The sequence below is a fragment of the Ictalurus punctatus genome, chromosome 7 (genome assembly GCF_001660625.3).
Source record: "Ictalurus punctatus breed USDA103 chromosome 7, Coco_2.0, whole genome shotgun sequence".
Taxonomy (NCBI): Eukaryota; Metazoa; Chordata; class Actinopteri; order Siluriformes; family Ictaluridae; genus Ictalurus; species Ictalurus punctatus.
The window spans coordinates 32,306,922-32,321,959 of NC_030422.2; the positions used below are offsets into that span (position 1 = coordinate 32,306,922).

Genomic DNA, 15,038 nt, shown 5'->3' on the forward strand with positions numbered 1-15,038 from the left:
GAAAAAAAGGATGCACTTCTAGCTTTTACCACCCAAAGTCCTTCATCATCTTTACACATTTAAAGACATCACCATACACAAGAACTCTACACCTATTCACCAAGTTATCTGTTTTCCAAGTTAGAATCATGGAAAAAGTGGCACTGTTTGGTTTGGTGGAAAACTAAACCAAGTGAGTCACCCTGGGGTGACTGCTCGATTCAAATGGACAAAACACGCTCACTACATGGGCACCCTGAGAGTTTAAGAGCTGCTTTATACTTCTGCCAACACGTCAAGGAGTCGTGGCATGAAGCTTCCTCTACGTCTTTCTTTAAAACCATTAATTTATTGTTGCAATATAGGATTCCTTTACACGTCTCAACTGAAATAAGTTGCTCAGGTCAATGTAACAAAAATAACGCCACCTCCAAGTCCCGAGTACTTCACTCTAGAACGGCGGAACCAGGTTGTGTACGTTATTTGTGGAAAGGGGCTGTCAATGAACGAACAGAAGCAAGAGAAAGATTCAGACTTTGGTGCAAACACTGAACAGCTCATTCTTTTTACCGCTCAAACACTGACATCTGCTTATATATTATATAAATAAAAAAAATTGTAAAAGATGGAAGCCTGGTTTCCTCAGGAAATGAAATACAGAGTCTTGCTGTTGCTGCCAAGTGAAGAAACATCCGAAGTTCATCTGCTTTCACTCTAAGTGACACACAGAAACCTGTTCCAATAGCTCGAGTGAGGTTTTGACCTAAAGAAGTGTTAATAACGACTGCCTGCCCCCTAGGACTTACCTATAAATCAAGCAGCATTCAGATGAAAACACACACGCACACAAGCGGGAGAGAGAAAGCAATGTGTGAGTATGGAATGTAGTGTCTCTCACAGAGTCTCAAGAGAAAATCTGATCCAAAAAGAAATCGGTCTGATAGTGAGAGAGTCTATTTATATTTAAGGTCTGAAGTTGCAAGTGTCAGTGGTAGAATGACTCATAGCCATATATAAAAATTTCATAGGCAACTTTGTAATGAGAAAACATTACAGGATGTATATTCAGGATGTGTGTAAGATGAGGGAAATTTCAGGGAGTTTTTGTCCATTATCCCATGGGATATAAAAATCAATATCTGTAACCAGTCATTAAGTAAGAATGGAGAATAATCAGTGACCAAGAAGATTTTTTTGATTTTTTTTTTTTTTTTATAACAGCACGTTCTCAAGTCTTTTATTCCTTTTATACCACAGCAATTTGCCAACAACTATTTATTTATTAAAGAATGAAACATCATAATGTTTCGATACATTTATAGCTACATTTAATGTTGTGGAATGTCCATGAAACAAACTAGTTCTCATTTAGTTATAGCAGCTATAAACGGTTGTTCCTTCATCTGCCTCTCCTTTCTTCTCTCTCTTGAAGAGACAAACACAGCTTATCATGTTACCAAGAAACCACAAGGTGCAAACTCCTCTGTTGTGAAGTTACAGCTTTGGCTCTGACACTGGAGACTCCTTCCATAAACATGTTACAGAAAACGTCACCACATCAAATAGTTCTCTCTTTTTTTTTTTAAATGCATTCATGTGCAGCCTCACTGTACATGTCTCTGCAAATGAGCTGTTGCTATAGAAACGATAACGTATTAGGACGGGCACATTAATATAAACGTGTGATTTGCAGCTGCGCTACTGTCAGAGCTGCTGTTCTAGAGAATTAATCAACACCTCCTGACTAAGCAGAATCCAAAATTGAACAGCGTGGTGGTGCAATAAAACAAACTAACGAAAGAAATTCATTAAAACCAAAATTTTGCCATGTAAATATGAGATTTTATAAATGCCACATCTGTATTATTCAAATCCTATTCAAACCAATGCCCAGAATAATTTAAACAGCAGCCAATGCCCTTAATCTCTTGAGAAACTTGAGAAAGATGCACCACATGTGATATTAATGTATCTGCTCTTTTATAAGAGTCTGGGGAAGTCAATCACATATGCAAACTGTTTCATAACAGTATGATTTTAAGTCATACCTCAACCTTTATTTAAGAAAAATCAATTGCATTTTCAGTGAAGGTGTATTACACAACTTGATTAACACCAACGTGCATAAAAACAGGAGGATGGTTGGTTTCCCGAGTGTATATAAAACGTTGACCATATCGCCAGGATATTGTGATTCTGAAGGTACCACAATCATCTGTGGCTGGAAATCTAAGAGAGCTCTCTGTATGGGCAGGCTGGTAGATCACTCTTCTGTTAGTCAGAGTGACACTGACCAATCGTGGGCGTCGGTGAGCTCATGTATGTGAAGGGGGTGGATAAAGCTTTCCTCAGAGTGTGTTACGCTGCCCTGTGACTCATGAGCAGCAGCTTGAGAAGATGTGGTGTTTCAATATGTAAGAGGAAGCACGTGCTAACCCACAGCTTTCCTGGTCGGTAGCTATTATTTGATAAGGGAGAGCTAGTTGATGGGAATTAGCAAACTGATTGAACTGGGAGAAAATGAGATTAAAAAGAAAAAAAAAATTGGGGAAAAAAAGCATGGATGGAAACCAACCTAATATCTCCTCATTTATGGCATTTGGCAGACGCTCTTATCCAGAGCGACTTACAGAAGTGCTTTGAAGTCTCCATCAATAAATACATCTGAATACTGGTTCACTAGGTCACGGACTAAGAATACCATCAATCTAAAAACTTGGTTGGGGAGGTAATATAGTAAGAAAAGACAACACTTTTTTTAAATGAATGTGCTAATTTAAGTATTTCAGGAAGAGGACAGTCTTTCGACATCATTTGTTCACTGCCAGTGACTCAGCTGTTCAGACATCTAGGAGAAGTTCACTCCACCACTTAGGTGCCAGAACAGAGAAGAGTCTTGATGCAGGTCTTCCGTGTAACCTGAAAGGTGGTAATCTCGGTAGTCTTAAAGCTAGTCGCTTGTTTGATAAGCCGCCTTAAGCCAAATAATTTACATAGATGCACGCGACCGGATAAATCACAACAGAGGAAATGCTTCAGAAGCCACGATCGGGCATCATGTTAAAACACCAACGGCGTTTAGACCTCGACACCAATGGCGTCAATGGGGATTCCTCCACCTCCAACAAGTCTAGTCCTTCTTGTTAATAATCTGTATGCTTGAAATACTCTTAAAATATACTTCAAACATGAAGGAAGCTACTGAAAAAACACGGGGATTGTTTGGATTCATTCGACAATCGAATATCAGTTCATCTGCGAGTTACAGTGTTAATTCCATATAAATACAGCAAACATTCGACCACTCGTTCTGAAGATTTCGCACCAACGAGACGTGGCAGAGGCTTAAAAACTGTAAGTCACTGAATTGCGGGATAATTTTTCATATGTTTATCGGCTCTGATGCAGAATTTGTCCTAGTCGCTGAAATATTTTGCTGGGCCTGCCAGTTGACAAACCCTGATTTATTGGAAATGAAGCACAAGAGTACATATAAGTACTTTATATCCAAAATTTCATATCCAAGCCGGACATGAAACTTTCATATGTGCAAGGATTATGACACGATGAGCCAAAACTGTGTGACCCTGGGAAACTTTGACAGGCCTGCAAAATCACCAGACATCAATTCCATACAAAACGTACAGAAAGCAGAATCATACTTCAGCTGAATTACACCAAATCAGTGTTAAAATGGGCTAAATCTAACCAGATTTAAGACGCTGGTGAAACCATCACCCGACAGGATGGCTGCTGGGATTGAGGTGAAGAAATGACACCTGGGAGTAAATTTTATCCAGAGACCTTAAATAATACTGTGAGGCTAAACAAATTAGATTAAGAAGTGTAGACAGATCCATCTAGCTAGCCTGCCAGCCAGAAAGACAGATAATTGGTCCCACAAGGGAAATCGCATTACATCAGCCAAAGAAATGAACTAGAAATGTCATGAATAAAAGAATATAGTTACTGACGCAAACCTGCCAAACCTGAAGAGGAATAATGTGTCGTGCATAAAGAGGGAATGTTTTTCAGTGGCCCAAATTTTGGTGCATCCCTAATTAATACATTTAACTGATGTTAACTGCATACTTGTCATATCTGAAATAAAATCTATAAAATGTTTGATGCAGCTAACATTAATGAACACAGAACATTTCACTTCGGAAAATCTAGCCGATACTAGAGCACCAGCCACACGATCGTTAATGTGAATGTGTGGGGGGGGCTTCCAAGGGCTCAGTTAATACTGGAGAGTTCAAAACACCTACGCAACCGTCAATCGTTCCATATTCATATGCCGATTGGTTTTTAATCGGGGGATTTTCAAGTGATAACTCGTAGCAGCGTACTCCGACGATAAAATGCAAACGTTCCTATGCGAAATGTGTCAAAGTTGGCAGGTCTGCTGTGTTAACAGACCATTCTAAGATAGGGGCTACCAATATGGGTTAAAACAACCACATGTTTTTAAATTCTGCACAAACTGCTGGTTTCTCCTTTAAGCGGGTAATGAAGTAAAATCTAACATTTACCATCTGATAGGACTTCATAAGCTTCAGAGATCTCCTTAAATCTCCTCTCAGCTTCTTCTTTGTTGTCTGGATTTTTATCTGGATGCCATTTTAAGGCCAATTTTCTGTACCTGTAAGAGAGAGAGCGATAGAGAGAGAGAGAAAAAGGTACCCACCCACACACAGTATTAGCTATATTACTTGTAGGTCTTCTTTAATTAAGATCCCAGAGAAAATTGTTTAACAATTTGCAGGCACAATGCATTTGAAAGCTAGCTTTAAACACAAAAACAAACAAACAAACAAAAAAAAAAAAACACACAATTCATCTTAGAAAACTCCTCGGCTTTAACCAGCCGTCAGGTGTCAAGGTGGGCTCGGTACCGCTGTCGCTCTGTGTGTATGTACAGAAACAGCAGAATCAGCAATGCTAATCCAACGAAACAGCAAAGCATACACTCCATAATAGTGGGGGGATTTACTTATAGACCCAAAAGAAAACACCAAAAAACAAAAGAAGCGAGTTGACCACTCTGGGACGGATGAGGCCGTTTTTGAAATCCACAAAAGTTCTCTACAACACAGCACTTTCCACAGTTCTGACTGCATATGGCTAATGCAGTAGAATGAAGCATCAGTTCAGTAAAAAGTTGTTTTAACTCAGACACAATGTGCTTGACGTGGGAACAGACGATAAGCTCACCATCCAAGTGGTTAAAACTGTGACAGTGTTCTTAAGCGACTCTGCGAAAACAGAAATGTGACAAAATCATCCGAAACATCAACATTTACCTCAGATATGTTGGTAAATCGCTAATATAACACTAATAGAAGCTGTTAAAGGCAATGTAAAGACACAACGATAATGAAAATGACACTAAACGGTCAAGAACATCAACATTTACCTCAGATACGTTGGTAAATCGCTAATATAACACTCTTGTATGACTAAATTTAGACTGTAATGATACTTAGCATCAACCTCTAGCAAAGTTCAACAAACAAACAACGTTGCCAGAAGAATTTCACCTTCACAAGTTGTAATTGAATCGTGTTGTACACATGGTAAACACACAATTTCCTTTCTATTTTTCCTCGTGCTGAATATGAGCTCTAATGGAGAAGCCTCACAGAGAAAAAGCCTAATTCTAGACTATCCTATAGTGTGGGTTTATAATTGCTCCTGATTCCTCTCTCGCCAACTATAGAAACGAAGCAGTGTGTTAGAATGGAAAACGGTTTGTAACGGACGTGTAGTGTTCGGTGGTCAAGTGGAAACGTTCCTCTCGACTATCCAGAGTTATAATTAGTCCACCGGATCCGCTCTAACGTCCACAGTGTGTAAAAATATTAGATGGGGGGGGACCAAAACAGTACTCACGCTTTCTTTATGTCACCCGGAGAGGCGTCTTTGCATACGCCTAAAGTCTGGTAGTACTCCATCACGGAGCTCCTGCTCGAGGTTTAACTCGGAGTAGATCTAGACAAGAGTGTGAACATGGGGAGGAGGGGGAGAGAGAGACAGAGAGAGAGAGAAGTGCAAATCATGTCTTTTAAAGTAAGATAAAACATTCATTCATATATCACTATCATAACCTCTATTAAACTGTTCAATATGTAATGAATAAAATGCACTGTGTACTTATAAGTGAGCGTCTGGAGTGTTTTATTCCTCTTTATACCACAGCAATTAAAGAATAGCGTTTTTATCCATTTATAGTTACATGGATATTGTGGAACGTCTGCAAAACAAGTTAGTTCCTGTTATCATTTACAAAACAGTCGTTTGCTCACCGGCCTCCTATTTTCTTTCTCTTGAAACTGATAAGATGAAAAATAAACAGCTGCTTCTCATGTTACTGAAAAACCACAAAATGTAAACCCCTCTGTCCTGGAGATAGATAGATAGCGAGATAGATAGATGGATAGATAAACTTAAAGAACATGAAAGCATAATTCAATGTTTCAAAATAATTTCCACACGTACATCTTCCAAATGTGAATGTTGTCATTGTTTTGGAGCGCACTAGCTTATAGATAATCTTAACTCCAACATATTCATACTAAAAAAGCCACAACATGTCCATTTTGATTTTAAAGGGAGCTTTTCCTCTGACTGTTACAAAGCACAGACACTGGAGACTCCTTCCATAAATGTCTCCTTAAAGAAAATGCCGTATCAACTGTTACACACGATTGGTTTAATTTGTTTACGTGGAGTGTCTGCTGTACAAGTCCCTGTTACTATAGAAACGGCATTGCATTAATATAAACCTGCGATTTGCAGCTTCGCTACTGTCCGAACTGCTGCTACGGAAAATTAAATCGACTCGTTCTGACCAATCATAATCCAGAATCCAGAATCTTTCAGGGATATAGTCGGAGTTCAAATTTTAAAGATGATGAAAAGACTTTAAATCAATCTAGAGAATATGGTTTGGGGCTAAATTTTAGATTACTGGACATGAGTACCATAAGACCTTAATTCCTCATCAAGCGCTCGAACGTGGTTTCTTCAGATTCAAACTGACTTGTACCCTGGAGCTGGAGCACTGACGGCTTTCCACCAGAGTAGAATATTTATTAGACCAGCTACATGTGTAGATAAAATATTAATCTTTTGACTTCAGTTCAGTGTGGAGAAGAAGCTTGATGCCACTTCCCTTGTCCTAGTTAGAGGATGTAATGTTTTTAGTCTAAAATTAGACGGGTTTTTCTCCCAACGGCGGCTCCTCTCGTCCTATTTTAAAACACTGATTGTATTTCTGGCCTCCCCTGACTACGGAATTGATTGCCTTACAAAGTTCAAGGTCGACTGTCGAGTGCTAGGATTATTCGATGCTACATTTCCTGCTCGTTATGTTGTTTAAAGTTAAAAGGCAGCCGGTTATAGGTCAGTAGGTTAGACCCATCAGAAGCGTCCAAACACCAAATGGGTCAGAAATCAAAACGGGGCAAGAATCATTAAACAGTGAATTTGACACACCAACAACTTATAGAGCATTTGCCGGACAAGGCCCTGTGAATGAGCTGTTTCTATAGAAACGATAACCCGTTAGAACGAGCGCATTAAACCTGAATAAACCTATTCTGATCGAACAGATTATTAAAATTCAACAGCACTTTGATAATATCCATTATCCTGAAGTAATTATTTGTAAATCGGTAACGCTTCCTTTTTTAACTTGGTACTAACTTAAAATGATGGGTGGGTTTTGTTTGAATCTACTAGATGAGTGTTTTATCTTAACAAGCAAGGAACAAAACAGAAAAGCTGGTATCCAAAAATACTTACCTGTGGCAGTACTTTGGGTTTAAGCTCAAAATTGTAAAAATATAATATAAATAAATAAATAAATAAATAAATAAATAAATAAATAAACAGCATACAGGCTATAATCATATTGCTAAGTGCTACTTCAAGCTCTCCTTAATGTACAAGGGTTAGACCTTTAAAGAGAGAGCGAGAGCAGCAGAGTGGAAAAAAGCAATTCAACACTGAAAGGGAAATCTGAAACAAGGACATGCCGAGAGATCCAGAGAGAGAGATAGAACGATTGTTGTTTACATACTGTATGAGCTCGGGCTGGAGACAAACCCGTTTCTTATGATCTAGACTTGACCAACTGAGACACTTTCTATTTGCTTTTACAGTCCCCCGAAACTACTGGAACGGCAAGGCCAAATCATTTGTTTTTGTTTAGAGTTTACAATCTCAGCTTTTAATTTGAATTAATTCCTGGTATTTGTATGTTGATGTGATAAACAACACGGCACATTTTGCATCAGAATTTTACAGGAACATTTTTGTCTGCCAATTTACTGAGAAACGCATCAAAATTAATTGGGAGGAACTTCATCATGCAGCAAGATAATGACCTAAAAACACACTGCCAACTCAACAAGGGACTTTATCAGGGGAGAAAAGTGGAAGGTTTTAGACTGGCCAAGTCAATCCCCAGACCTTAACCCAGTTGAGCAGCATTTCACCTCCTGATGAGGAGACTAAAGGTACAGGTCAGTATTCTGTTAATAAATCTTGTTCATTTTTAAATACTGGAAAAAATTGAAATAGTGCAGATAGAGAGACGCTGGCAGTCAGTCTGCTTTCTGCATTTTACTAGCAATAAAAGTACACAGATGTACTCCAAAACAGACAATTACACAGAGAACGATAAGGTTTTGAAGACCCTTCGTCAGTGTAGATGTGGGTTAACGATGTGGCGTATGTAATAAACGCGTCTCCGCTGGTCGTAGTAGTGATGCAGTAAATCTACACTTTACTAGAGAAGCACAAACACAGTCCCGTAGTTTTTAACGTCTCATGTGCTTTGAAGTACTCGCGCACATGCCTATAGACTGAACATGTAACACGCGTACGCGTGACATCATCGTTTTCACAGATTCTCGTTTTTGTACATTTACACGGAAATGCAAACGGCATCGTTTTCAAAAACTTGAAACCGGTTTTCAAAAGTTTGCGTTTTCAGGCCCCAGAACGCCGTCGTCGCGTAAACGAACAGCCAAACCACATTAAAAACCTTTTCGGTTTTAAGCTGAAAAACTCTGTCTTGTAAACAAACAATAACTGATAGTAGCTGCATTAAAAGCCTGAAAAAGCATCACAAAAGAAGAAACCAACAGTTTGGAGACATCAGTGAGTCTCAGGATTGATGCAGTTACTGAAAGCGAGGGATATGCAACCAAATATTAAGTGTTATTTACTTTCATTTACTTCGACTTCTGTTCCTATACTTTTGCTCACCTGATGATTGGGTTGTCTGATAGACGCTTTTGTATCTTTTATCTTGGTTAACACGTCTAGACGTAAACACCAGGAAATAAAAGCCGAAATCATAAACTCTCGTCTCATCTCCGTCTTTTCATCTCAAACCCAAATGTCTTGAAACAAACGAACTGGCCTCGTCGTTCCAATAGTTTTGGAGGGGAAACTACAGGACAGGACATTTCAAAACGCTACTAAACGCCACTAATTATTTTTAGCCAATAAAAGTTTGCAGATTTTAAACAAAGGATTTAAAGTTACGGATTTCAGCTTCACGTTCAGCCTTTTTTTAAATTCCTAGTTACCCAGCTCACAAGAAGCCAACAACCAGAAAGAGAACCAAAAATAAAACCCTACTTTTTTTTCTTTTACAAAACGGGTGTTTTTAAAAACCGGACACACAGTGTTGTTGTAGCTGTAGCGCACACGTCTGCATCCCAACGCACTACGCACCTCGACTGAGGCGAGATCCGGCTGTGGATTTATAAGAGTACATTGATCCTATCAGAGTCAGGAAAATGCAGGCTTGTGGAAAACACTAATGAAATCAGTGCAAAGCCGTCACATACGTCTCCTGCTAGCAGAACACTGCAGTCACCATGTGCGAGCCAGATTTGAATAATTTGTTTTAGGAGTGGCGTGAGGAGAGAACGCCGAACTCGGCCCAAACGCTGACCAACACCTTACTGACTTTTTGTCAAGGACACGAGCACTACGTGCTACACGGTCATATCCGTGCAGGCTTGGTTCCCTTGGTCCTCATTAATGCTCTTGATTAATTATGTAACTCGCTTCCCAGACTTTTTAATCTTGTTATTTATGTTTGGAGCTTATTGGAGATTTTTATTTGCCTGGTGGGATTGTTAATACATTTATGATTTGTTTACTCCTGGTACGAGAACCGCAGTCACAGGTTCTGCTTTCACAGTTTACTCACTTGACTTCTCATAAAGATCACAGTAAATCATCTATTATGTTGACAAACTAAACAAAGCTATAAAAGACATGAAGGTGCCGAGTTACAAACTGAACTATCTTGTTTGACTGCTATTTATATCCATCGTGCCCTTTCCAGCTGGGATACAATCACAGTGTCGCAAAGCACCTCAACCTCCTTTATCCATCCGAGCCACCAGCTGACCTACACTACTCTCTGTCTCAGGTTCTGTCCCTTTCTCCGCTCGAACACTGAGTACTTAAAGTAGTATATTACGCTGCTTCATCACAAAACCTCATACTGTTACAAATGCAAACAAGCATATCCTTTACATATCCATAGTCTCTAGAACTCGACAGCTATGATCAGTTACGGCAGTGTTTCTCAGCTCCAGTCATGAGGACCCACTGCCTCAAACGGTTTCAGGATTTTCCTACACACAATACACCTGATCCAGCTCACACTCAGGCCTTTCATCAAGTGGATCAGGTGTATTAGGACCCTCAGAACCAGAGCACTGTCCTAGCAAAGACAAAAAACCCAGTCAGTGTTGACAGTGTTTCAGTTACACACACACGCTTCATCTCTCCATGTCGAATGCACTGCACCTCCTCCATGCCGCCTTCCCACAGCATGCAGTATCCAGAAATCCAGTTTGGAGGGGGGGCATTCCCTCCACATTTCATGTTGAACTTCTTGGAGTTTTCACAGACTAAATCAAAAGCAGGGGAAAATCAATATCACACAGGGCAAGAGTGCAGTTTCAATCAGCAACCTGCCACTGAGTCGGAGCAGATGCAGCTGGATTAATCCCATTCAGCATGTCCAGCTCTCGTCTTCCCATCTGTGCCGGGCCCGAAACACTTCAGTCCATCTGACCGCGCTGTAGCTTTATGAACGTGAACACCAGATGAAGCCCAGAACAGTGATTTGGCCAAGACTCACAGTTTATTGTGAACTAGCTCCACAAAAGGAGATCAGACACAATAACAACCAGTTCACAGAAGCCCCGTGTTTGATTCTAACTAGTTGCTGTCGAGTGATTCTTCCCTGCCGGCTTGTAAAGACTAACATGATCTGGATAGCATTTAATTAGACGCAAATTGGACGAGAACAAGATGAATCGTCGGGGGCAGTGGTGGCTCAACTGTTAAAGCTCTGGCAGGGGCGACGCTAGAACCTTAATATGGGTGCACGAGCCCCAGAAAAATTTTTGTGGTGCCCCAGTAAAATCTCCCTGATAAATCGTTATCTGGTGAGGTACATTACAGTAGATACATCTGAAAATAGGCTTTACTATTAATTGATCGTTAGCATTTACATCATTTTAATTATTTAAAAAGCGAAGGCTGATTGTGAAAATAACGCCAGCTGAAGTGAAAATATCCTGCACATCCTCTTCAATCATACGCCCCGCCCCCCTCGCTGTGCTCCTCCTCCCTTCACTTTTCCCTGTGGAAACCACAAGAGGTCCTGGACTTGAGATCAGTCGACAATTCATAATAATACGACACTGTAGCCGAGGACCGGAAACTACCAGGCCAACGCTCATCACTTTGTTAATGAGTAGTACTGTATGGTAATTTGTAAAAGAAAAAAGCTTTCTACCACAAACGATATGATTCAGTCCTCATCTGTGAAAAATTTAAGTGATTTGTTCATTTAGGGGTCTACTTAGTTAGTTTACTCAATAAAAATGCTAATCAAACACACCGGCCTGTAATTTTGACGTGATGCTGAAGACTTTGGTTAGATGTTTCAGGTGTGTGTGATTAGGGATGGAGATAAACTCTGCGGGACAGTGGAGTGACCCTCAGCACCGGAACTGTCCATCCTTGGGTTAGAAGCTAATTCCACAGTTTCACTGACGTTACTCTTCCAGTATATTGTCTGGTATTTGTGTAAACGAAACATAATGAATTTGTTTTCGGGGCTCTGAGGGACTGGGATTGGAGAGGGTGGATTTTAAGCGTAATGAAAATGTTTATATATTTGTTGTTTTAATTACAGGTTATTTCAGAAGTCACTTCTGTATTATTGTGATGGGATTTCATGAATCTTTGTATTTCAAAAAATGTCCGAACACCCTCCTAAACATTTTTAGGTACTTCTGTAAAATTCTCAGAGGGCCTGTGCCCCAATAGTGTCCAAAATCTAGAAACACCCCTGTGCTCTGGGTTACTTGTTAGAAGGCCAGGGTTCAAGCCCCACCCCTGCCAAGCTGCCCCTGTTGGACCCTTGAGCAAGGCCCTTAACCCTCTTTACTCGAAGGGGCACTGTATCATGGCTGACTCTGTGCTCTGACCCCAGCTTCCTAACAATCTGGGATACGTGAAGAAAACAATTTCACTGCGCTGTATTGTGTATGTGACCAATAAAGCCTTCTTCATGTTTCACGGGATTATTTGTTCTAAATAACAAGTGTTGGTTGTATGTGGAAAGCAGAACTAAATGCACAAGCTACAAATACATTTTCGATATAAACACAGGTACGCAGGTAAGAACTCCTCCAGGGACATTACTGCTACCACGGCAACACTTCCACTTTATTACAACACAAGGTTTTCCAGTAACAGGAGAACACTGGAATGTTGGGAATGCTGGATAGTTCCCAGTTAGGAAAGGTACCAGGTACCACGGTATGGATTATTCCAAAACAGCTGACCAAAACGGTCCATTTAAAAAAATATAATAGTAATAAACAAATAAATAAAAAGAGGGACATGGCTGTGAGCTTTGTGAAAAGGTTTCTAGAAGGTTCTTCTGGCTTTAGAGATGCTCGTTAGAATATCAGGATCATAACAGACTCTCTGGAAGTCTTTTTTTCCACTCAGACAACTTCATTTCTCTGTTACAGACTCTTTTCTAAATGATTAGTGTGAGGAAGTTTCTGGAAAAGAAAAAAAAAGCCACCAGGGTATCACCTGGATGAACAGGGAACTTCATTCTCTTCACAGCAGGTAAAGTACCAGCTCCACAGCTCATTTAAACATATGTAATTCCTACATGTATGTAAAAACCCATTTCTACAGGCCTACTGAACCACCAACATCCAAAGTCAACACATGTAAATAAATAAATAAATAAATAAAGACATGCATGTTTATTTGAATTACAGACCTGCTGCTCAGCGCGTGCGGCTCTCCTGTCTCTGACCTCCTTCTGTTTATTGATGATAAAGTCGCTTTATTTATTTTTTTTATGTCAGTTCTCCGTGTGATAATGCGCACCACTTGTGCTCGTAGCTCGCCTAGTATCGATTAGAAATAAACAGAGGAAAACCCCGAGAACTCCAGATTTTAATAAAACCACAAACGAGAGTTTATTCCAGAGACTTCTGTCGCCACTGCGCTGCCCAACGCGCAGAACAGCTTCTGCGCATGCGCCGCATAGATAACGCGTGTCTACACCCCGCGCATGCGCGCTGCTGTGCAACGTTCGCGTCTCTACTCAGGGTTGCCATATTCGCGGTTTCTCTCCGGAGTTTGTTCTATCGGACAAGGTTTCCTGTAATGTATATTATGAATGCACTGTTTCTAACGCGTTATTAGCTGCGTTTACATGGACAACAATAATCCACTTTTAATCCGATCAAGACCATACTCTAATTAAGAAACTACCATGTAAACAGCCATTTTTACTTACCTTAATCTAATTAAGGTCATAATCGAAGTAAGCAATAATCTAATTAACACAGGTGGAGTACTCCTGTTTTAGTCGCATTATGGACATGTAGTAGTGACATGTAAACACCTTAATCACATAATGAACGTCGTGTGAGAGTGTTCACCGCATTTTGCGACAGGACACGATCACACACGGCAGTTTTACGTTTAACGGCGAACAAGAGAGTTCGGCTGTCTCCCAAATCGCATACTTTCCTACTATAGGCCTGTAGTGGGGAAAAATACATGTATCTCGGCTACTATATAGACGGTAACTACGCGATTTGGGACACACCCACCGCTTCAAGCAGTTGTCTATTAGCACGTATAGCATGACTAATAATTAACCGCACTTAAAGCGTTTGCAAAAAAATTAAATAAAAACACCCAAAACTGTACACGGTACCATAACGAAGACCAACTGTATGTTGATACGTGAAATTCTGGAGGGACGTAATGACGTGTGCTGTTAATCTAATTATGTTCTATAACATGTAAAACGGGAACATGACAGGAGTATTCTAAAAGCGACTCATGTAAACACCTTAATCACATTATTATCTTACTCAGATTAAGGTAAATAATTAGATTACTGCTGTTCATGTAAACGTAGTCATTGTTTCCATGGTAACAGATCATTGACATAAACTCTCAATTTAAAAGACGTGTATGTTGAGATGGTGAGGTTTACTGTAAGGAGACGTTTGGCCTATTTAACGTTTAAGGAAGGAGTCTCCAGTGTTTTCTGGATTTTTCAGGAGAGAGCTAGTGATTGAGGTTAATAATTTTTTGCTAGTAAAAAAAATAAATAAATAAAAAAAATAAAGAAACCCTTGTAGTGTTTAGTATTTGTAAAGGTTTTCGTGGGAATTGTATTGGTTTTAATGGAAAGTGTAATGGTCCCTGTGGGTTTCTACTGCTAGTTTGTTGCCTTCTATTGGTGCCGTGATATGTCTAGTGGATACTATTAAGGACCAATAATGGTAGTTGTTTTAATGGTTAGATGGTGTTTTGTAATGGTATTTGTAGTGGAAATGATTAGAATTTCTGTAATGGTTTCTTTTGTTTTATTTGATTTTTTCACCAGGGAAGAGCCATGCAAATGTACTGTACAGTGGTAGTGGAAACGGAAACCATCAGGACTAAGCTCTGCTGTT

At 39.8% G+C, this 15,038-nt stretch overlaps 1 protein-coding gene across 3 annotated transcripts in view; it reads right to left on the minus strand.

Annotated features, from left to right (window-relative positions):
- Positions 1-13,999, minus strand: part of dnajb6b (DnaJ heat shock protein family (Hsp40) member B6b) — a 50,436-nt gene extending 36,437 nt beyond the window's left edge. Inside the window, exons 1-3 of one of the 3 annotated variants that reach the window (XM_053681725.1) lie at positions 13,862-13,999; positions 5,875-5,973; positions 4,515-4,624 (exon numbers count right to left, since the gene is read on the minus strand). In XM_053681725.1, the coding sequence (XP_053537700.1) occupies positions 4,515-4,624; positions 5,875-5,936 (172 nt within the window). In that variant the 5' untranslated portion in view covers positions 5,937-5,973; positions 13,862-13,999. Of the gene's footprint in view, positions 1-4,514; positions 4,625-5,874; positions 5,974-13,336; positions 13,601-13,861 lie in introns of those variants that run through there. The other 2 variants (XM_017473117.3, XM_053681726.1) reach the window with 2 other exon arrangements.
- Between the last annotated feature and the right edge of the window lie 1,039 nt (positions 14,000-15,038).